The sequence below is a fragment of the Toxotes jaculatrix genome, chromosome 20 (genome assembly GCF_017976425.1).
Source record: "Toxotes jaculatrix isolate fToxJac2 chromosome 20, fToxJac2.pri, whole genome shotgun sequence".
NCBI classification, from domain to species: domain Eukaryota; kingdom Metazoa; phylum Chordata; class Actinopteri; family Toxotidae; genus Toxotes; species Toxotes jaculatrix.
The window spans coordinates 17682694-17707817 of record NC_054413.1 but is presented as its reverse complement, the minus strand read 5'-3'; the positions used below and the strand labels follow the sequence as shown (position 1 = coordinate 17707817).

The window sequence follows — 25124 nt, the reverse complement described above, 5'->3', positions numbered from 1 at the left end:
ATGCCGGTCCGGAGGGGCCATGTGGCTCCGCAGAACACATTCCTCGATACCATCATCAGGAAATTCGACAGTCAGAGTAAGATCGATTGTTTTCTTTCATTCAGAGATAAAATTTTATAACCGTGCAGCCGGTTTCTCTTTCACGGTTTCTAATTGATTTGTTGATTCAGATAAGGTTTGAAAATGGCACCCTAATGATGGAGGCTTTCAGCTGACATTAGTTTTTTTTTTCCAGAATTAGCCCCGGTAATGATGTTTGCCGATGCATGGTTAATAGTTTTGACATGTCACACGGTGGTGCAGTGATGTTGTACCCAACAGTGAGGAGGGAAAATGGGCGAGAAAACGAACCAGTTTCCAGTTCGTTTTCCACCAGTGTGATACTTACACTGACTTTAAAGCTGTTTCTCCTCCACCACAATATAATCTTTAATCACAGCATGAACAGTTTGTGTAGATTTTTTTTGTTGTTGACATCTGTCATTCAGGATATTTGTAGCAGACCATAAGTATGTCTCTTTTTTTTTAAAGGTCACAAAGCAGCACAACACAATACTTTTAAAAGTTAGATAATGTTTGTTTTTGTTTAACCTCCCACGCTCTAATGTCACCCTAAGTGTCTCATGCTGCTGCTGTCTTGACAGAATTTGTCAGAGAAAGCAATCTGCAAAAAAAAAAGAAAAAAATCTATACTCCACCATTTAATCTCCACTAAGTTGTAAGCTACAAAAACAAACAATATATCTGAGCTGCTAAATTTTTCATAGAGCCCGGGGGCCATGAAATTCGAAGCTGTCTATATTTCAAAATACACAGGCTTCATCCGTCCTCACTTTCCTGCGGCAGTGTTATCTCTGATGCAAATCATTCATGGTTTTTTTTTTTTTTTTTCCACCCCTGAACGTGTGACCAGACTTCAAACAAGGCTCAGCAAGCCACGACGGCACGTTTCCTGCAGAAATTCACCTCAGGGCTGACGAGGATGATGGGGATGATGACGAGCAGGGTGTGAGGAAAAAAGTGGAGGATGTGTATGGTTAACATTTTGTCAGCTCGGGTTTTGACAGCCAGGCTGATGCAAGAGACATTTAAATGCAGCTTTGAGGGGAATCTGAATGTCAGTGACACTTCAGAAAAGATGCAGATGTGAGCTAAAGTTGGAAAAAAACATGACTCTTTCCCAGAGAGCTGAACACTTGAGGTACCTCTTTCTTAATGCTGAAAAACACACCTTGCCATCCACCATTCACCATATGCTCTGGGGGTTGAGCAGTTCACAAGGCTGCTGTGGAATAGCAAGTGATGTCTTGCTGACTTTAGTAACACACAAGAGTCACGGCAGCAGCGGAGCTTCAAACAAGATGTTGTAAGGGATGGATGCAAAAAAAAAAACCCCACAGTGTTTCCTGACACAGAGGTGCTGAAAAGCGAACTCACACACGAGAGCAGCCAGGTCGAAAAAACTGGGTAATTGACGTTAATCCTGCAGAACTTATTTTTCCATCCCGACAAACACTGAGAGCTCTGCGAAGGTGAACATATTCTACGGCTCACCGCGTCGCTGCCGACTCATTCCACGTTGTTCATATCTTTAATATTCCTTTACATTCGATTTGCTGTTCAGAGTGTGTGCAGGAGGCTTCTCTGTGTGAGGAGAAAGAGAGGATCAGTGCAGCCGTGCAGGGGGGAAACATCATAAGCTACAGCTGAAACCTCACATCACTGCTTTCCAAATGTAATTTTCTACTGATTGTTGCTCTTAACCAAGCAGACATCCTTATTCATTCCAGAATCATTGTAAAAGACACTGCGGAATTTAAACTGCAAATTCTTATGTTGGTGTTTTAGCTCCAGCACTGCTCAGCATTTCTTCCGAATCACTCAAAGGCCCCCATTTCTGTCCTCTCATGCCTACCTCTGAGTCCACTCTGACCGAAACATGAGCCCACTCCTCTCAAGTTATCCATAGCTGAGTAAACTAGTGTGCATGAAAGGCAGGGCCTGGTGTGGTAGTGCACTGCACACTTGTTCACCAGATCCTTTGCTGTTGTTTTACTGTACAGTAATTGAGACCGGGTGAAGTTAATCTGAACAGCGATCGAGAGCAGGGTTATCTTGTTTGTTCTGTCGCAGAGTGTGTGTGATGGAAACGATCTCATGTGAAACGCAGGAGAGGAAAAAGCAACCTTCGTGGTACAGTTAGCGCGGTAAAAGCCGTTTCTTTTCCATGGGACATAGAATCACAAGGTATGGACACTCAGTGCTCAGCCTTGGAGGAGACAGAGCAAACTCGGGGCATCTGTTGTCACCACACATCACATGGAGACGGTTTCCACCTGCCATATTGTGTGAGAGATCCTGTTGTACTTGAGATGGTGACAGTTTGACCAACCAGCTCTGGGCTCTCATTTATGAAATAGTCTTATAACTGTGACGAAAGATTCAGGCTGAAATGTGTCAACAGTTTTACATAAAATTCACCAAAGCGACCAAGAAACAAGATGATTCTTTTATCACAAACTTGTTTTGTGGAAATAAACACGTTGCGGTTTTGCAGTGAAGTTTTTCTTCTTGATGACGTATGCAGAAACCAACAAATAATGCACTTTGACAAGGAAATGATCTTATGTCAAATTTCCAATTAGTGGGCTGCCAGCCTGAAAAACCAGCCCTGCATTAAAAACAAGTCTCGGTGACATAATGAAATATGATCCGGTAAGGCCAGTTTAGATCTGGGAGTCTCTGAAAGGTTTATCAGACTCCAAAACACTGCAGAGTGGTTTATGATACTGAGACAACGTTTTACCACACTGGAAAGTTATCACAGCAGCAGCTATATTATCGTTCGCCAAGACAGTCGTGAGGTAAACATCAGAGATCCACAGCTCACGCTGCAAAGTCTTCTGAGAGTGTGCACTTGCCTGTATTGAGCTTTTTGATGTGTGCTCCCTTTCTGTGCAACCGGCTTGAATTGTATGTTAAAGGCATCATGACTTTGCCTTTAAAAAGAGTACTCCACTGATTTAGCATTTCACTCCTGTATAATTGTAATTGAACTCATGATGGACAGTTTAAAACAAAAGGTACTAAAATCGATGCAGCCATTTCATTCTTCCTCCTTGTGGAAACCTGGGGCCTACATTACCCACAATGCAACCCTACCACCAGCAGTTCAGTTGGAGACTTGGCTGTGTTATGGTAGTAGCAGCTAATAGTAGCTTCCAACCTTTAGCCTCAGGCTTAGATGAGGATGGGGCTACAGGGGCCTGGTAAGTTCCCTTCTTTCTAACTCTGCTCGCCAGATTTTGTTTTTAAACTTGCTGACTCTTGTGACTTTACTTAGTGAATCCAACCAGGGAGTGCACACAAATCAAACAGGCAGCCTGGACAATAATGTGCTGCAGCTGTTGGTAATCGATTTGTAGAATACAGATGTTTATTGGATTATTAGACCGAAATGAACAAGGGATCAAATCTGTTTTGCATAGAGATTTACTGATGTGTCGACTGGAGGAAAATCAATGGGGAGCGTGACCTTTTGCTTATATGGGAATGTGACCAATCAGTGGGAAGGTGTTAGGAAATCCAGCGCAGACAGAAACGTGTGTAAACATCATGATTTTGACTAAATTTAATCAGTATATGACTTTCATGTTTACACTGTGCAGATTATGACTAACAGACATTGAGAGTTTGAATCCCTCTCTTCACGTCGCTCTTCTCTGATTGGCTCCCAGCTTTCTGCTTCTTTCAGACAATAATCTGTATCCAAAATGACACATGCAATACCACATAATCAGATTCTCCCAGAACTTGCCTCTCATTTCTCCATGCTGGCACATTCTGAAATTGCACTCAGTGGCCAAAGGCTGTGCTATTTGTTCGGAGAAATACTCATTTGCAAGTTGGCCTTGACGGAAATGCATAATTGATGGGAAACATGCTGTTGTCTTGTTTTCTATTTGTTTTTGAATACTTCTATTTAGACCAAAATAATAATAATAATAAATGTCATTTTATTTCACCTTTTTGAAGCATAAACTAATTGGATGAGCAGATGCAGCGTGTACAGGAACCAGTTCTCAAACGTGTGTGGTAGCTCTGGTATTTCATGCACTGTTATCCCCTGACTTCAGACCTTCTCTGCTTACTGTACACTGATCCTCTGCGCGTGTAACCCTCCCCTGTTTACTGTGCTGTGATCCTCCATGTTTGACGCCCATGCTGCTCCGCACAGATTGAACTGCGCAGACAAATTGCGTGCCTGCCCCGACAACAATCAACAACACATTTGACCTCAATCTGAGGTCACAGCAACCTTTTGGTTCGTGTTGTTGTCTGTTCGGTAGCTCCTTAGAGAAGGCTCGGTCCAATTACAAGCCTCGAAGCCACTGTCCTCCGGGGAGGATGCTATCATTCTACAGCTGAAGTACAAACACTTCATCGCTATGGCAACTGCCCCCCTGACTCCCCCACCCACACACCCACCCACCCTCACACACGCACACACACACACAGTAGGAAGAGGTACACTGTGTCTTGTAACTAACTGCAGGTAATTTCATGTTCTGCATCTTTTAGAAATAGTTTTCAATGCATTATAAAATCTACTGATGTTAAAAAAACACTAATTGCAGCTATTTCTGAAACACAGAGCCAGTGATTGGCTCCAGTTTCAGGTTAAGTGTTGGTTAGAGTGAACCAGGTGGGAATTACCTTTTGAATTATAGAGAATTGACACATTTATGAAAATATTGGAGGCATGGCTTAGATGGAATAATAAATCTGAAGCAGGAAAATATCCTACTAACAAGTGTAATAATCAAACAATTCGAACAATAATTCCTCCTGTTTGAGTAAAGTTTGCTAAGAACTCCAGTGCTTAGCTGATAACTTAGGCTATATATTTGTGACCCATTTTGTCTTCACTAGGAACTAATGGGATTTGGTCTGACTAATGTGCTTGGGGCTGAGGGAAGGGGAGTCAGAAACAGGCAGACTAACAAATTGTTGGTTTTGGTATTTTCATGGGCTTTGTTGACACCAAGACAAATATAGAGCAACACGAGCCCGTTACTTTAAAGTTCTGTAGAAGAGTGAGCTCTTCTTTTCATTTCTGAAACGGACAGATGGTAAAAATGGTCAACATGTGCATAAAGGAAAGGGTAATCGGGATTATCCAGCGTGTACACCAAATCCAGTCACATTTATTTACAGTATACAGCACAAATTCCACAAAGCAGGGTTAGCTGGTCAACTACTTTAGCTCTTTAGCTCAGAGGGAGATCCTTATTTCAGGATGGACAGACATGCACCACGTGCCACACGGAGCATAGACAGAAGAATTACACTATCCAAACAAGAAGTACAAAGATGCAAAGCAATGCAAAGCAAGTTCAAGGGATTGAAGTCACAGAATATGCCACCAGCGCCGTGCATCAGCAAAATTTAACATGCATAATGTTTTTTGCCAAGAAACTTTAAGCGTAATAACGTGAAAAGTTTCAAGAAAAGTGCTTCTATTGCCTTCAACATTCCATAATTTTTATCTCTTTAGCTTGAGTCAGGTCGTCCACCTGAGCTTTTAGAGCTCTCAGCTTCTGTGCTTCCTCATGCTACGATGACCTCGGCTGAGAGTTGCATAAGGCGCAGCGCCTTGATGTTTCCAGTGCAGGGAAGGAAGAAATGCCTCTGTGAAAAGACACATAACTGCAGTTGAGGCCATGCAAATGTTTCGACACGCATCAACATATGACTTGCATGCATGGATTAGGCTGTGAGGAGACATTTGAAGGGTTCCATCTGCAGGCTTTTTTTTTTCTCCTCCCGTGGCCGTGAAACAGAAAGAACGCAGCCATCGTTGTGCTTTCTCTCTGCTGTACGTCCTCACAGCTTCATGTTTGTCTTCCAGATGTTTAGAAAATCAATATTTTTCTACATAAAGGCTTCCATAGTTAGCAATACTATACCCATGCAGAATAAATACTGGACTGTGGGTCTTCTCCAGTGGATAGCTTTATTTTTCTCCTCCATCTGTTTCACTCAGAGGGTGTAAACACAGCAACACTGCTACACTGTTGCTGGAGTCAGGAGTGAGTCAGTGCCTCAAGATTTCACTTTATTGGTGTGAAATCACTTGTCTCTCGCTCGCACACTCTCTCCCTCTCCGAGTCTCCTCCTGTCTTCGTCCCTTTCTCTCGTTCACACACATATACACCCACACGTTACCAAGCGGCCGCACAAAAGAACACACACACAGACACAAGCGCACGCACACTTGTAAACCAGCAGAGCTTGTAAACACTCTTCTGTCTCACTGCCCTCGCTCTGCACCTCACTCCTTCTGTCTTTCTGCTCTTTGTCTCATTTGACAACCTGTTTTCTCTCTGTCTCTCCTTCCCTCGTTCCCCTCTCACCATCTCTCTGGTGCCCAGCAGATGCCCACTGCGCTGCCATACCTAACTGCCTTCTGATCTCAAATGGGTATGCATCCAAACGGGTAACATAGCACCTGCTGAGAGGGAAGAGGTTTGTGTGTGTGTGTGTGTGTGTGTGTGTGCGTGCGTGTGTGTGTGTGTGTGCGCTGTAGTTCCAGTTTTCCATTTCCAAGTCAAGTGCAGGGCCTGCTGTGTGTCCATCTTGGATGTAGGTCACTGCCAAAAAAAAAAAAAAAAAAGAAAACCCAGCCCCATAAATATTAAATATTACTCGAGATAAGCTATGAAACTTCTGAAATGCCAGATACATGCACCTGTTGGAGTTATTTTTCTTCTACTTTAGGTCTAAATAGAAACATGTAAACCTCTGCAATAATCCAAGACTGTGTCGTCCAAAACATTTCATTCTTTAGGACTTTTAGATTCTGATTCTGGTGATTTCATCTGTAAACATAATTGATTTGGAATAAAGAGACACACAGAAGTTCCTGCTTCTTGTCAAAGACGCTTTGATGAGGCTGGATTCTGTAGCTGTTGTTAGGATTAAACCTGCGGTTCTCTCTGGACCACCAGTTGTGTGTACGTGTAACATTAGGAATCAGAAGGCTGTGTATTTGGATTTTCATGTTTGAATGACAGTTGTGTAGTGATCTCTCCTGCAAGAAAATCAATCCATTTAGTAAACTGCTCAATACTTAATACTTAAACTGCTTGAGAAATGGGTTCAATTGTAAGTTCATCTAAGCAAATAATTAAGATTTGTTGTAGTAAATGTCATTTAGGGGCACAAAGGTGATTTTGACATTTAAATCAAACTTTTAGCCAATTTTTCCTTCTTTTTTTTGCACACATAAAGGCCACCTTTGAATCCATTCTCACTGTCTTCGAGCTGCTGATGTTTCAAGTCATAATTCATAGATGAATTGTTGATTTAATATGTGATAGCCTTTTTGACAGCTTGGCTAAAGACGCCATGAAGAATTTAAATAATTGCCATAGTTTTGGTATGGAACTGAGTCAAGCCTTGAATAAATGGTGTTTGAAAAGGGAAGGTTTATTTATTGGTGCTGTCTGAAAATATACACATGATCTGGGTTTAGTATGTAATTCATATAATATTGGATTACGCTAATGGAACATGTTTGACAAAGATCAGACCGAGAAAATCTAGTTTTATGGCCATTAAGGGAAAATTGACACGCAGACATAAGGCAGCAGTGTTATGGGTTTTTATTTCCTTTCTTTAATAGCCATGTTGGATTGCATTGTAACTGCATCATGATGATGATGTTTATCAGTCAATGCATTTGGGTGTTCTCTGTATTCACTGAAGCCGAGAGCAAGCCGGTCCCCCTGTGAGAAAACCGAACTTATAAAAAGCTGCCGATGCCCTGAAACTAGGGCATCAGATGTCTTACAACAACAACAAAAAAAAAAAAACATTTTCAAAGTCAGAGCTGAATGTTTGTGGCTGCACAGCGATTGAGGGGAAGATGAGCTCCCAAACTCTTTTCTCAGATCACGACACACGTTAGAAGCATCTCTGGGAGAGTTATCTCTCCCTCCACATCATCAGCTTCTAATTGGCTGTGCTTTTATAAAAACGTGTGCCCCAAAGACTGAAGCATCAAACACACTTCTGCCATGTTTTTTTTTTTTTTGTTTTTTTTCCTGCCATGATAAAAAAGATGAGACAAGCTTGAATGCATCAACAGCACCTTGTCAGTTAATGCTCAGGGATTCACAGGCAATCAGGGTGTTTATTCCGTACCTTGATGTGAAACTGGAAGAAGGGCAGCATCTTCCCTGAAACAAAATCAAAGAAGAATGAAGAAGAAACCGCTACAAAATGAAAATGCAGTAAACTGTTTCACATTAGGCAATGAGCGATGCATTATTTTGTGGGCCTTTTGTGTCTAGTTCTGTCTTTCAGTAAATACTCATGATGATAATTTAGACGCCTAACCAGGTTTGATGTTTGTCATCTTGTTATTTCTGTCATGAATCAGACATGAAAAAAGCTAAAGCTGCATGTTTTCGATTGTGAGACCAGTAGGACCAGTCAGCCGATTAGTGTGTGAAGTGGGCGTACTAGGTTGTGTGTTTAGGAATACTACAAAAAATTTCGATGTCAGAAAACTGTGAGGGGAGGGGCATTTCAGATGCTGTTTAACAATCTGACAAGCACTTTGCTTTACGTATTCTGAGGCCTTAAAAGGCCCCGAAAAATGTCTTTTCTCAATCACTGTCTTGTTATGATGCTCGGCATCTTACTACGAGGTTCAGCTGCATGCTTTTGAGCACCAATCAGGATTCAGCAACATTTGAAATAAAATGTGGTAACAGTTGGGTTGTGGGCTTGCTCATGTTGCCAGGTCACTGTCAATCAAATCTGGTCAAACCACACCCACACAGTCCTCGTGAAGTGAAAGGAGTTTTGAAATGTTAAACTCTGGAGGATATTTTTTCTTTTCAAACCCTAATTGTTGCATATTGAGCCATGAAGATTTCAGATCAGATTTCAGTGTGGGGGTGAGGGTGGTGGTAGAGCATGCAGTCTATCTGACTTTTACATGGAAGACTGGAGTTCTAATCTAATGACCAGCATTTAAAGTTCCCCTTTTTTTTCTTTTTAGCTTTCAATCTTTTAAGTGTGTTAGTTACCAAAACTTAACCAAACATAACCACCGTTAATTTGCTATAACCATGACTCAACTGTGGAAGCCAGGCACAGATAGTGTAGAGATTAATCATATTAAAAACAACATCTTTCTACGTGTGACAGCATACTAGAAATAATCTTACTAATGTTAATCAATGATTATCTTAGTCCAAATTTATTTATCGTCTTCAAATATGAGTGTTGTGATCAATAAGCGCTGCAGCTTTCATGGTTTAGAAATGAAAGTGAGTGGGAGTGCTTGTTAATCACCTCCCATCTATTGAAATCCAAAGAAGTCAGAGTATAAAAGCAAAACATAGCCAAGTGGGACAGCAATGAGTGCTTTGGCAGCTCCCAGTATTTTCCTGTCCTTCTCCTCTCAGCCCTTTGCCTGTACCTCTATTTGTCACGGCTTTATCTCCTGGCAGCTGCCCTTTCACTCTCATCCTCCCATTCATCAAGTCTCCCTTCATCACACCTCTCTCATCCACTCTTTCTTTGTCTCCCCCTCGGCCGTTCGGACTCCCTCTCTCATTCACGGTGGCTCCTGTGCCACCCCAAGAGCAGTAGCACAGAAAAGGCCAGCTAACCGACTTAAAGACCCCAGAGTCCCCAGTGTCCCGGGGATTAGAGCTCATTTCCATAAATCTGCATAACCTCGTTAAGGCAGGGGGAGATGCTGTACACACTGTAGCCTGAGACACTTCAGAGCGAAACAGCCCATTAAGGATTGCAGTGATTATGGGATTATCACTCTTAACGACTGTTGGGCGACTGGACTGGTGTGTACTCTCTGAAAAGTGCCACGTCGTATGACTGAATCCCAAGCTGTGTGGAAGGAGGGAGTCAAAGCTTTGAGTCAGGTGACCTTCAGATTGGATTTGAATGGGATTTGTTCCTGGCCATGTTTTTATTTCCACTAAAATTATTTCAAGTAACCTACAGTAGCGATACCATGGATGTATTTAACAATGGATTAGGAATACAAATACGGTGGCCCATTTGTTCAAATGAAAGCTGCCCTGTCTGACATAGTTTCTCCCAATTCCTGCTGTGCTCTTAAATACAAACTTTTAATTTTGGCCTCAAGCTTCAATTTGTGACACTTTAGACTTGTTTTGAAAAGTCGTGACACAGGATGCAGGAGAACTACTGCTCTGTGGTTGCTTCATGGCACAAAACATTAACTGGTGCTTCATAAGAAACAAAAGGAATAATGTAAGATTTAAGATTCAGTCATTTGTAGAGCTGCACAAAGTTAAGTGTCACAACAATGCAGCAATGCAGTTGCTGCATTGACAACTGATGTTGTCTAAAGCTAAAATCTTGACTCTTAGCACTGCAAGGATCATCTGATTCCTCAACAGCTGCACAGCTGTTTATAGAACACTGAGCTGGGATTTTAAACTTCTGGAAAGTTATCATGGTGACAATCTTTTTATCGCTCATTGTGACAATGTTGTTGAGATACGATAGTCACATTACAAGGTTATCTACCATTGGCTGTTTGGGATCTTTTCAGAAATGGTCACTGGCTCACACTTGATTTACCAGTGGAGCACCTTGACAGGTGACTTGTATTGTGTTACAAGAAAAGCTGAATCAAGAGCAGAAGTTTTCAGCTTTGAATCTCCGCTGTGCCAATGCACTGGTATAACTAAAACAAATCAGGGGGTAGTGTTTTTTTTCCACACAGTGCTGTTGTCTGTCTGAACATGGCCATAGTGGGCTGAGCTGTGCTGTGTTGGTCATATTTGTTCTGCTGAATCCATGTGTCTGCAGAACACAGTGGTTTCACAAAGTATTCAGACCCCTTCACTTTTTGCACTTTCTTGTGTTGTACATTCAATTTTCAAAGATTAAAACTGCTATTTTTGCCCATCGATCTACAGACAATAACCCATAAAGACAAAGAGAAAACACGTTTCTACAATTTTCATTATTAAAAATCAAAAACCTGATTTCTTATTTTTAAAAATATTCAGATCCTTTGCTGCGACACTCCATGATACAGGTCAGGTGCATCCCGTTTGCTTTAACCATCCTTGAGATGGGTCTAAAACTTGATTGGAGTGCACCTGTGGCAAACTAAAGTGAGCGGACACACCTTAGAAATGCACACACCTGTGTGTGTAAGGTCTCACAATTCACACTGGATGTCAAGACAAAAGCCAAGTCGTGAAGTCCGAGGAACTCTCTGTAGACCTCCGTGAGGTCAAAAATGTGGCAGGGCGTAGTTCAGGGCAAGGGTATAAAACCATTTCTCTCTTTGAGTGTTCCCAGCAGCACAGTGTCCTCAACAACTGTGAATCAGAAGATGTTTGGAACTGCCAGGACTCCTATTGGAGCTGCTCATCCAGCCAGACGAAGTAACTTGGTCAGGGAGGTGACCGAGAACCCAGCTGTCACTCTACCAGAGCCTCGGAAGTCCTCTGCAGAGATGGGAGAAGGACAGTCATCTCAGTAGCACTCCATCAATCAGGCCTTTATAGTAGAGTGTCTAGACAGAAGCCACTTTGAGTGAAAGGCACATGACAGCCTGCTTGAAATTTGCCAAACAGCAGGTAAAGACCTCTGAGAGCACGAGGAAAAAGATTCTCTGGAGTGATGAGACACAAATTGAACCCTTTGGGCAGAACTCCAAGTAGCACATCTGGAGAAAACTTGATCCAGAGTACACACAACCTGAGACAGGGATGACAGTTCACCTTTGAGCTTAACAATGATCCAAAACATGCAGAACATCTGTGGAGAAACCCGAAGACGACAGTTCACAGATACTTCCTATCCAACCTGACGGAGCTTCAAAGGATCTGCAAGCGAGAATTAGGTAAACTGCCCAAATGCAGGTGTGCAAAGCCTGTAGAAATTTACCTGAGAAGATAGAAATTATTTCCACGGGGGTTTCTACAGAGTACTGGATTAAGGGTCTGAAAACTTTTGTAAATGAGAAATTTCAGTTTCTGATTTTGAGTGAACTTGCAAGAGGTTCCTAAAACCTTTCTCCTTGAGTGGCAGTTGATGGGGAAAGAATTGCAGTTTTATCCATTTACGATTAAATCTATAAGACCAAGTGTGCCAAAAAGTGAAGGGGTCTGAACTTTCTGTACGTTGTTGTCTATCTCCTATAATATGGGCTGACACAGAAAACAATGTTTCAGCAGATTTTTTTTTTTGTCAACACTTTTCTGTTCAGTAAATAAATGAAAGCGTATCGATGGGAATTTATTATTTATACACTCTGCTCAGGAACTGCTCCAAATACAATACTAAGTGGACTAAAATAAATGCTTGGGCTGTCAAAACATTACAGGACCCCTCCCCCCTCCATCCTCCTGTCAGCTGTCTCACACTGATGACATCAGCACTTCTCCAGCAGTCTACATTTCTGTCTTGCCAACAGAGTGTCCGGCCAGCATCTCTAATAGGATGAAAATATGAGTGCATTTTGGAAAGACATATTGTGCTGTGGCAGCATTTTCATTTTGGGGAAAATACTGTAATGTTTCTGCCAGGTCCAGCACAGCGGACGAGGGATAGACGTAATTATTTTTCTGGCACGGTGAGAGAGCTGGGAGTAGCGTTTGACTGACTTAGTAATCTGGAGGATCCTGACTCCCTGGTCTCCCACCTGGGAGCTGACAGCTGGAAGCTGGATTGGTTTACAGCTACGTACGAGTGTGTGGTGCGCGCTATCACTGGCACATGGCTCATACAGAAATGTACTCTATAGGGGAGGTACTGATAAATAGAAACTCACAAATCGATTTTACTTAGCCCCTAGGAAGTATTTTCAACTCCAGCAACCTATTTCCCCCCTTTGTACTATAAAAAGATGTGAAAACATACTTACATGCAGTGTGGGAACATACACATATGAACCCTTTTCAATAGCTAATATCAAATTTGTTTCCACTTTCAATTCAGACTTTTATTCCTTTTCATTTCTATTATACCAAAGGCTTCACTTTTAAATGATGACTCATCACTTTCTCTCAGAGGATTTCTATTTTCAGTTCTGACGGCTGCTTAGAAAATACTAGTACTGAGCTGGAAACTCCTACTTACAATTCATATGACTCAATGGACTGGTGGTGTTATTCCTAGTGATGATTTCTTTGAAGCTCTCTATATGTTGCCAGCAAAAGTACAACTGCAGTCAAAGGCAGTGGAGAACAAGGTGAAGAAATTTCTGAAATTATGTGTTACAACATAATACAATGCAATATATGCAATGAGGTAACAAATGGATAAAGAATGATAGTGTGAAAGTTCATTTTTGACCTTAGGGATAGCAGTTTGAAAGGCTAATATTAACTCAAGGTCCACTTACTATTTCTGGAGCTTGCAGCCACATCTCTTGGTCTGCATCGGAAAAAATGGGATTGCTTCATTTGTCTCCTGTGTGTATTCTGGGCCAATGGGTACAAGGAGTGGGTGATGAGAATCCCAGCTGGACTTAAGACCAGGATAGACACTACTCCCTCAACAGGGACTTCCAGAAGCTTCCCAGTGAGACTCGCTTACGTGACTGGACTATCAGAGCATCAGCACAAGCATCTTAAGATCCCTGCAGGTACACCCCGAAGACAGGGTGTCAGGAGAGTTTATCCACAATGTGGACTGGCTAAAGATGGAAAACATCACATGAACACACGAGTCAGACAGAATCAAACAGGCAGATCTGCTGTGAAACTGTGGCTCAACTGAGACAATGCAAACACTGAGATAAATACTGATCTCTGATTCCTGCAGAAACATTACAAACTGTAATGATGACGTGTCTGGACACAAATGAGCTGGCTGATGAAAGAGACGCTGCATATAAAGGGTCCTGCAATTTAGTCAGAATTTATTGTCAGTGTCAGCTCACTGTGTTAGAGAATTTAGCATGTGTCAAATCTTCAGTTTCCATGGCAATTGCACAGTTAGAAATGGGTAGAGACAAAAAAAAAAAAAATCTTCAGCCTGTCTCTGTATTTGCTTCGTGTACACCAGTAAACCAACCAATCACATGCATCTGCTTCTTTCTCAATTTTTTCTTTCTCCTCTTCTCATACTATTTTCTTTTTGATCCTTCTTTGTTTTTTTATTTCTCCATTCCTTTCTCTCGTTCCTTTGTCCTCAATCTCGCTCTCTCTTTATCTTTCTGTCTCTGTAGCTAGCAGGCACCGAGCTGATGTGTTGACTTGTGCTTCTAACACATGGGCTTCCCTCCTTATCCGCCTACGCAGTGTACTCAGGGAGATTCCAAGCACATACACACACTCGCGGATACACACTCGCTCACACAAATGCAAACACGCCGCACACGCACACACAAACTGGCAGACTGCAAAGCCCCCAAGGTCTGGTCTTAGTGAATTATTCAGTCTGCGTTGGTGGGTTTATGAGAACGTGTACGTGCGGCTAAGATCTTATACTGTGAGTGTGTGTGTGTGCATTTGGTTCTGGGCATGTCTCATCAATCTGTGTGTGTGTGTGTGTCACAGTGGGAATATGAAATGGTGTTTTCCTCTTGAGCAGCAGTAGCTTGTCTTTAATCAGCCTCTCTCATCAGCTCACTCCCTTCAAAAGCTCATTAGAGGGAAATTGCAGGGAGAAAGCAAAGGAGTGGTCAGTGATGTCACCAAAACCAGCGGATGGATGGGGGGGGGGTCTTGGATTACACTGCCTAAAGTATAAATACTGCGCACTGTGGCGGGTGGAGCCTGTGTTTATCATAGTTCTCAACAGTGACAAAGTACCTTGTGGAGTTGCGGTGAAAATATCACTGATAATAAAATGAACTCGCACTGATTGAAGCGTGACCTGCTGAAATGCTTCCTTCTGTAGCGCTGATTAATCTTTGTCACCTCAACCTGTTTTCTTATTATAAAAGCTGGATCCTCCACCTCTGAAAAACCATCCCGTTATCCCAAAGTATCGTGGTTACGCTGGACAATTTTACATCTCACAGTTTATGTCTAGTGTCAATATTTAGTGGCAATGTAAGAAGTGGTGTGGGCTCTGTGTAGTGAAGAGGAAGTGAGGGTGTGGACACTTGCCTCCAGAGACTTGTCTTAGCTATGGAGGCCTAGAGGGGACTATATAAAAGTGATAATGTAAATTTGAAAATTAAAATGTAAATCTACTATATATATATATATATATGCTTATATATGCTGATATATATGTGTGTGTAATTTGCTTTTTGTAAAACTTCAAATGAAACTGCAGTTTTCATTTTCACATGCTCGTATGGCTGTTCCGTGACTATATTAAAACAGAAATGGAAAAGCTGTTTGACATTTAATTTTCAAAGTCGTACCCCAGTGTACAATGGACAAAATGAAAATGAATCAGATGTAATAAGGGAAACAGTGTGAATTTCATTTTTTAAGAGAATCAGGATGGAATAATGTTTCATAATAATACGGTTATTTTAGAAATATTACATAATAATGTCATGTTTATATTTTATTTTATTTTGTATGTATTTAATCACATAATTAATATTTTAATGTCTTTGTGTAATGTTGACCCCTTTGGATCTCCATACACTCCTATTCCCTGTACCAGACTACAGCCTTGTGAGAAAGATAAGGGCATAAAAACCTGCAGGTTACTGATAGAGGGCCACAAAAGTCATGGAAGCTAAATATCTCTGCCTGTGAGCTGACATTATAAAGCACCTCTGAGAGAATAGTGCAGCTAGAAAAAATGGAAATCTACTTCACTTGCTGTGAATAGCTGCCCACCATTACCCTTGTTTAATTTGAACACATTGCCTGCTGGTTGCAAATATTGCCATCTCTTGCATTTTTTCCATCCGAATGCCTGAGGCGTGATAATTCAGTACCTCCCTGGCAGAATAATGCCACCTTTCCCTCAGGTCCAGCTGTGGCCTGAACACTGAGCAGCACAAACTCTGAGCCAGCCAGTTTTCAAACTGTTGTGTCTCTTTCTCCTGTTGCTCTATGTGACAGTCCTTCTCTTCTTTTTACATCAATAAATGCCCATCTAACCACGGTCCTTCTTCTTTTAATGCCAGAGACATCCTTCATAATGCTTGTTTTCCCTCCTTTATGGTCTCCTGTTTTATACCCCAAACCCCTCTCTCTCGCCCTGGTTTTCTTTTGGTTGAGTTCAAATGTTTATGTTTAATGTTATGTATCAAGATTTTTATCTCGTCTTTAATGCTTGTATACGTGTGTCTGTCTGAAGAATGACTACGTTTATGTAAACACACCTCATCATTTACTGGAAACTCTTATTCACTCAGGCTCTTTAAAAGACTTAAACAACAAAAAACATCAACTTGTTTCTTTTGGCTGTTATCGGTGACTCAAAATCACTTATTTGAAAGGCTGGAGAATGAACACAATACAACGTGTGCACACGTATACACAACCATCTCTGTATTTTGTATTACCCAGTGCTCATTGCAGCCAGACAAACCCATCAAGCTTTATGAGCCACTGAGGGCTGCTGCTGCTGCTGCCGCTAATTCATGGAGGCAGGCTATCAAGCGCATCCACCGCACCGATCCTCCCCTGTTTCCATGAATATCTGAACAGGCCCTTCCACCAGTTTATGTCTCCCACGAGAACAGCCTGTTGAATCCAGGACGGGCAGTTTTGATAGATGATGTGTCTGTTTTATGAAGGAAGGGGAAAGAGGCTGTGATAATTGTGTGCTTAACGCAGGGAGAAATGGGCTCAGACGTTTTCATTCTGGAGCACCGCGTTGATGGATGTTCACTTTCTGTTGAAGAAATGGCTGAAGACAGTTTTGATTCTTGTAGCATGGCTTTGATTGATGGGTGTTTTTGGGGGAGGGAGAGGAAGAAACGGGAAAAATATTCTGATTTTGCTGACAGGAATTTGGGGCTTCATGAAGCACTCTGAGAACGTAACCGTGGTTAAAGGCAGGCCAGTTGACTTAATAGATGTCATGTTGTGTTTTGTCAAGTGTGCGTGCTTTGGGAGGTGAGTTTTTACCGTAGATTGCTTTATTGGATGCTGTGTGGCAGAGAAACAGGGAAAATCCCATCTTTTCATCAACATAGGAGAACATTGTACTCTTGTCTAAATCTCACAAAATGGCCCCTATGCAAAAAAAAAAAGATCCAGAAGGCCAAGAAACAGAAACAGCCGTTTTTAGTTACCAAGTAAGTTTTGTGCCTAAAGCAAACTAAACTTTATCCACTATGGTGTCAGATAAGAAGACATTCTGTCTTTATTTGGAAAGCAATGGCAAATGATGTCTTCTTTTCTTCTTTAGGGACATCAAATCAGAAAATAAAGCAAAAGCAAAGCAAAAAAACAAAACAAAACATAAGCGCTAAATTCTAAAAGCAGGTTTTAATGAATTTGAATGAAGTGGAAGCAGGAAAACAGACTGTAGAAATACCTATGATCAACAAGTCCTCCATTAAGAACAGCAACATAGGTCATGTGTCGAGGGAAAGTGTATGAAAGTCACAGGCTTTGTTGACCTAATGAGGATACTTTTCTGGTAAGCAAAATGACAAACTTATATACCCAAATATCTCTTACCATATGCCTGTTTGTTCATAAATTGGCGTGGTATGCAAACAGATAAATAGCTGTACATAAAAGTAGGCCAGTCTTTAAGCACTGATCTTTACTAGCATGCTAGGGGAGTGTATTTTGTCGGTCCTCCTCGACTGCTCTCTTGATTAGAAGTCTTTTATTTATCAGCCTGTGAGGTACATGCTGTGTCTCTGTATTTTTAACACAGGGTCACACTGTGTTGTGTCTTGCTGCTTTCTCACTTATTCCATTTCCTCCTTATTCTCTTCCATCCAAGTTTGTGTTTGATGCATCATCATCTCTGCTACTTTCTTATCTGTGCATGCATTTTTTCAGAAAGTAAACACAGCGTCCACAGCCACACACAAATGCCTGCAATCAATACCGTAATAACCCACACATCCATGTTATGGCTCGACAATTGATACAGGCCTAAATCTTTCCAGCGTCCATAAATCATTTAGCTGCAGCGTCCAAACTCATTCCAACATAATAATAACTTCAGCCGTGGAACAATTCCTCCAAAACAAATATAGGAGTCTTAAATATCATTGACATTGATTTTGAAAAGAAAAGTGTACAGAAATGTCTGAATATTGCAGACTAGCCTCTTACCAGTGGTTGTAAAAATGACTTCACTGGTTCAGAGGGGGAATTGCTACACATCACCTCTGTGAGCTGCTCCTGAAACAGAATTTACAGGGAATAATGACCGTCTACCCTCTTCCTTGTTAAAAGATAATTCCCGTTCAGGGGCTGTTTCATAATGAAGTCTAATGAAGAACACTTAGCAAGAAAAATTGCCTCAATGTGCGGACTTTGTTTTAATTTCATTCATCACAGGGGCAATGTATGATGCATTACCTAGTCCCAAAGTCTTGGAAAGGGGTAGAGGAAGACACAGACGGCGGCTGTTGTTCACATACATACAGTAGTTCTGTTAGCATACATACGTATCACTTACTTTCTCAATGTAATGATTTAAGTAAGTTTTGGTCTGACACAAGAAAGTAACCTATGATTTCAGAGATCTTTCCCCTGTGGGCTGTGCTGCTGAGTTGACGGAGGTAGAGAAGAGAGGTTGGAGAGTTTGGCTCAAACTGGTGGAGGTAGCTGGCTGAGGATTTGTAGGTACAATATTAAGACTCTTTAGTGTCAATGAACAGAGCTTTAGGCATGTTAAGGCAGTTCTTGAACTTGCAGTTTAGTCTTTTGTTTAGCCTTTGCTACCATCAGCCTGGTAGATTCACTTTTGATTGACAGGAAATGATGGGACAGACATGGGGAATGTCATGCAACAAACGTCCCCCTGCACCCCAACGACGGTGCATCACATTTTAAAGATGCAAGAAGTACAGTTATGCAACATTACATCTGTCACTGATGATGCAAAAAGATGATTTTTAAGTGTTAGAAATCTCAGTTTACTGCTTTTAATAGAGTTAATTATTAAGTGTCTCGAATGAGTGAATAAGGGAATAGTTTGGGTCACAGCCTCGCTGCAGCACAGTGGTGACCGACGACGTGGTGTGGAGAGTCAGCAGTCAGCAGGTTTTAATTTCCAACCGGTCACCTTAGCAGGTGATTTCACAGATTGATTCTTTCCCTCTCCTCGAAGGTGTGATAAGTCTTTATTTGGAATGAAAACCTGCAGACAACTGGTCCTCCATGACTCACGGTCAGCCACCCTTAACCCATGCGTCTTCTGTATGCGACAGTAAATTTTAGGGGCCGTAGCAGTTTTTTTTTTAAAGGTTTTCATTCACTTCACTATATGTCATGATTTTAAAACATACAGCTTTTTAAAAGCTTTTGGCGGATTGTTTTGGCGGCCTCATCAATCCTATTTATTACTTATAGATTTATGATGCCACTGCCTGCTGTGTCCTCATGCTACTCACCGGCTATGAGTTCTTATCCTGATTTATTGCATGTGTACTGTGTATGTTTCATCCAGCACCTAGATTAGTATTCTAGTTTACATTTACAATGAATATACACATATCATCAAATCATGTTTAATTGAGGAACAATCTTAATATCACAAACACAAAAAAAAAATCCTTTCACCAACTTTTAAAATCTACTTTCCCAGGACCTGATCCTGTGTTTTAGGTACATTGTGTTCAAGGTCTGAAGTCTGAGTCTAAGCAATTACAGGAATTAAACCTCTCAGAGTTCACTGCAGCAATAAGACGCTCTTCCCTTTTCACAGTTTGAGCCCTTGAGGAAGATTTATCACCAGCAGGCTTTGTGAAGATCTCCCAACATGAAATGGAAATTACCAAAAGTGTCAGCTTGTATTTATTTATTTTTTTTTTAGACCCAGGGCGCGTTAAGGACCTGCTTGGATTATTCACTGCAACAATGATCTTTTCGCTGAATTAAAGTTATTTATGATACCTAAAAAAACATGTTCATGAGTCAAGACAACAAAAACCCTCCTGATGAACACCTCCCATAGGCAATCTTCCACTGAAAAGTAGTTTCCTTTGTCTTAAAGGGTTTGTTCTCATTATAATAGACACGTCTTGGCTGAAATGTGGCCTTGTTAGTGGCTCTCAGATGTGTTTGGAGACTCTCAGAGTGAATGTTATCTTTGTTGAAAACTTTACCAGACAGAACCAGACAAAGTGCAACTTTGAGTTCGACTCCTGAATCTACTTAAGTGCCCACACTCTCGAGCTTATGATCCATCCATCCATCCATCCTCCTCCCTGCAGAGAATGTTGACTGAGTGGTGTTGCCACTTCAGAAAACATTAGGATTGGGGTGTGTAAGTGGCAAAACACTCTCTCTCACCTGATTGTGGCTCTTTATTTACATTTCTCAATATCCACTGTTTGCTTTGTCAGCGTCAAATTCTGCAGATATTGTATAAAGTTTGCAGAGAGTAGACACTTGAAAAGTAATAACCTATGGCCAATATTGGTTGCATTTTATGGAATTGAGCACTCAGAGAAGTTATGCTGTGAACATTTTGGTTGTCCTGGGACAAAAGTCAATACTGATCCTTCAACACCCTGAAATGAAAAGATGAAGGCAACACCCCCCGCCCCCCCCATCTCCCTCCACTCCCCATTACACTTTGTAATTCAACAATTTTTGGTCTTACTAATTACCATGAAGGATAATGAGTATGTGCGTTCTCTCCATTTGATTTTTAATCAGGAACATTTTCTAAGCTGTGCTCATTGCAACAGGATGGTGTTTACTGTAAACAGCGGAGAATAGAGTCCTGTTCGAGTGGAAAATACACCCAGGAGATGATAGTGATAATTAATGAGAGCCAACTCTGCTCTTTTTAACTGCATCTTAAACTGCAAACTTTGTAATGAGTAGTTTGTAGAGGTGATCGTTACTCTAAGTCCTCTATCTCCTCTGCTACACATCCTCTCAGTTCTTCATAGGTCATTTTTATGCCTGTGTTTAGCTTCATTACTTTGCATGTTTTTTATTTCATTTTTTCAAATACAGTTATTTCTTTTTTTTTTTTTGCGTTCATTACCAAATCCACATTTTTAACTTTACAGCCTCTTTCTGTATTCATAAATAAATTCACTGTTATTTACAGTGAATCTATTTTTTTGTGAATCTGTTAATAAACTGGGATAAATAAAGTTGTCTTTGAATTCACAGCCACAGAGTGAAAAGTTCTGACAAAGCCTGGGGGAGAAAAAGTGACTGTTTTTTTTCTCAGCAGTCTGCCGTCCATTTCTTCGATGCAACCTTATTGCTGAGAAATGTGGTCATATTCTTCCATCACTGGACAGATCACCTCTCCTCTATCCCCACTTCACCTTATCTTTTTCTCCAAATCTCCCTCCATTCACTATCCTTCGTTCCCATCCTCTCTCTGTCGCTTCCTCAGTTTATCTCCTGTTTTTCTGTGATTCTTCCTTCCCAAACTCTTTCTACCCACTTAACTCATTTCCATCAATTTATTCATTTTCCTCCTGCCCCCCTGCTGTCTCTTGCTTCATCCACCCTTTTCTGTCACCAACTATTTTCTCCTACCTTCTAACCATCCATATGACTATTTATGACTGCAATATTCCTCACAGCGGGGCCCAGTAGTGGAAGTAAAAGGAGCTCTTCAGAAGCTTAAAGCTCTTTAGTGGAGGCCATCTATCAGCGTGACAATCAGCCTGATGCAGCACGGACACAGTCACATGTGCACACAGGCCTTATGCACATGCATTCATTTATGTTGTTTGTACATGTTCCCATAAGAAACACAAGATTCATCTCACACAAAGTAGAGACTTGAAGTTTATTCACAATTCATTCTCAGTTCAGTGAAAGTAAAGAGGCCGAGCACAGGGTAATGAAGTACGTGTGAGTACATCTGTGTGCATGTGTGTGTGTAAGTGTGTTCAGGCATTACAGCAGCTCTCTGACTGCATTAAGATCATCCTGTGACATTGAGCAGAGGCCATGGGACTAAATGGCTCCTTCTGCAGTAAGTGGTTTAGAGATAGACGGAGCTTTGTGGGAGTTGGAGCTACCAAGGTTGCAGCTGCGGTTTACACTTTTGACCACAATTATGAACTCACATATGCAAGCTATGAATACACACACACACACACACACACTTTTGAATTGGATTTATGATGAGTATCCTTTACCTTTGTGTGCATGTACGTATGTAATGTATTTATGTATATATGTTATAATATTTTACAGTTCTAAACATAACAGACCGTAGATAATAAAACTGCTTCTTAAAACTATGATGAGTACAATGAGTACCTATATTTTTGTTATTTTTATGTTTTTATGTATAAGGATATTTTGAACTTTATTTTGAAATCGAGCCTCTTATTTTGAAGGTGACTCATAAGTTAGTCACCTAAATTGAGTGGAAACGAGGAGACGTTGTGAAGCAGGTGAAAATAAGTTTTCAAAACGGGTAATATTATACTTTTAATTGTTTAGCAGCTGGTTGAAAAGGGCAGAGGGGTTAGAGAGGGTAGAGTGAATAACTTAGCTAGTTTTATTAGCTTTTAAAGTGAGCATTTGTTAGGAGGACTGTTATATGAGGTAAGTGCGCAGGTGACTGTCGTTGTCCTTAATGAGTAAGAGCCCTTGGTTTAACGGTTGCTAGCAAAGGAAATGCTCATGTAAGTTTCCTAAAGAAATGCTAATTCACACTTACTGTAAATATTTGGGTTCATGTGGGCGAATTAGACGAAAACATTTGGAAACTTGGAACTTTTGAACAAACCGCGTTTTTTTCCCCCTCAAACGTTCAACTCCAAATATTGTGCTTTTATTCGGAGAGGACGTATTTCCTGTCAAAACATTAACCGTGTTTTCATAATATTGAGTGTTTCCGCATAAAACTCATTTTTTCCACGTTATTTTTCGACTTATTTCCTAAAGAAATGTGGACGTTTTAAACTTTTTGGTGGAACTAAGTGGAATTCTGCCATTGTTAATGTTACTGAACAGGTTTTATTGCTATAACATTACAGTTTTCATCTTAAAAAAATAAAATTACTCTTGAAATGTCTTTTTGTTCCTCCCTCATAATTGTTGTCCTAATATTGCTTAGTTAAAGTTGAATTTTATAGTTAGTTTATATACAAATAAGGTTTACAGTGCATGTTGTTGGCTTTTGTGTTGACTTTTGGGAACCTGTAAAATTCAAATAATTAACAATCATAGAAATTTTATGGTGTCTTGCCTATTCACAGCAGGTGCATGTGGTGCAGGGACTAAACTAAATATTGTTGGTCACAGATGTCAGTAAAATGTTCCCATGGTGTCACAGCGTTACATTAATCTTTTACCACTTATAATGTTTAATATTTAAGAGGCATTGGGTTTGGTTTTGTCTGATGGTCAGGATTAGGTGTCTTTTGATTTTTCACAAATAATTTTGACATGTTTTAATTTGCTCATTTGTTCTTCTGTCACTTACACTTCAGTATTGATTGGGTTGATTGGATTATATAACGTTTCTGTCCTGAATTAAAAAGAACTTTTCTCATTCCACCCACAGGTCGCAAGTTTGTCATCGCCAATGCGAGAGTGGAGAACTGTGCCATCATCTTCTGCAACGATGGCTTCTGCCACATGTGTGGTTACTCGCGTGCTGAGATCATGCAGAAGCCATGCACGTGTAACTTCCTGTATGGACCGGACACCAAGCGACTGGCTATTGCCCAGATGACGCAGGCCTTGCTGGGCTCAGAGGAGAGGAAAGTGGAGATCAACCTTTACCGCAAAGATGGTAGGAGAAAAAAAACAAAACAATGTTAGAGTGATTTGATAGGTGTTTGTGTGGATGTTTTTAGCTTGTTGACTTGTACAGGAGATGGAAATGGAGATGATCCTCTGGTGTGTGAATACAGCTCAGTGTCTGTGAGTGTTTGGGAAGGAAAGAGTGTGTGTTATTTACATAAAAGTGAGAGCTGACAGTGGTGTGGTCATAGAAATGGATTGTACCAAAAAGGAGGTCAGTGTGTGTGTGTGTGTGTATGTGTGTGTGTACTTTGTGTTGGGAGAAGGAAGTGGTTGTCAGGTTCTTTAAGAAAGATAAAGAGCTTGGGAGAGTATACTCCAGTTTAGTTGCTGTGTTATGAGTTTTCCCTCTTTTGGGATGGGCAGAGTACTGTGGAAGGTACTGATGTGTGAGTCTCTTTGAGTGTGCTTGTATGTGGAAATTTTTAGATGTTAAAATGGGTTTTGTCTTTAAAAATGCACTTGTTTCTTAGTTGGCCTCAGTATGTGTTTGTGTGGCGTGTACAGAACACGTGGCACCCAGTACCTCATGTTTATGTGTGAGCTTTCATGTGTGAGAGACCTTACTACTGTTTATTGATAAGTCCATGTTGTGTCTTTCTTGTTGTGATGAGAACAGAAGAGCAGAAAATGCAGTACGGCACTTTTGGTCTGTTTTATTATTGTATTTAAAGAGGGCTAGATTACAGTTGAGCACCTATGACTGAGGTAAACTCTGCGCATTAATATAAAGGTCACATCAGAGTTAAAAACATAACAGTATTTTTTTAAACATTATAATGAATTAAGCAGACTTGAGTAGCATTTACAGTAAGATGTGCTTTAGAGGAAAGTAAATGGGGGAAACCCTTGTCCAATTCGCTCCAATGGCAAGAGTGTATTTATGTCTACACACATGCCAACTGGACCAGGACCAGGTAACAGGACGCTGGTCTCTGCAATGAAAGACAGCTTCCATGGCGACAAAGAGCTGCCATGGTAATAAAGTCAGCACCTCCCTGGGCTACGGCCAAAGCATCTGCTGGACATTTTCCACCTGTAGACAGACACCAGAACAGCAGGGGGGGGGACCGGGGTGGAGGGGTGGGGAGAGAGAAACAGACAGATGGAGGAAAAGGAGGGAGGAGGAAGGGGCTTGAAAGAAACTGTTGGGGGGGAAAAGAGGGCAAGATGACTAAGAGGCAGGGACACAGCACAGCTCTGACAAAAAGTCAGCGGGTGAGACATGGGAGAAATGAA

The 25124-nt window shown here is 41.1% G+C and overlaps 1 protein-coding gene across 1 annotated transcript in view; it reads left to right on the top strand.

Annotated features, from left to right (window-relative positions):
• Positions 1-25124, top strand: part of kcnh2b (potassium voltage-gated channel, subfamily H (eag-related), member 2b) — a 196980-nt gene continuing 171856 nt past the window's right edge. The window contains exons 1-2 of the mRNA XM_041065424.1: positions 1-76; positions 23644-23874. Coding sequence (XP_040921358.1) covers positions 1-76; positions 23644-23874 — 307 coding nt within the window. The remainder of the gene's footprint in view (positions 77-23643; positions 23875-25124) is intronic.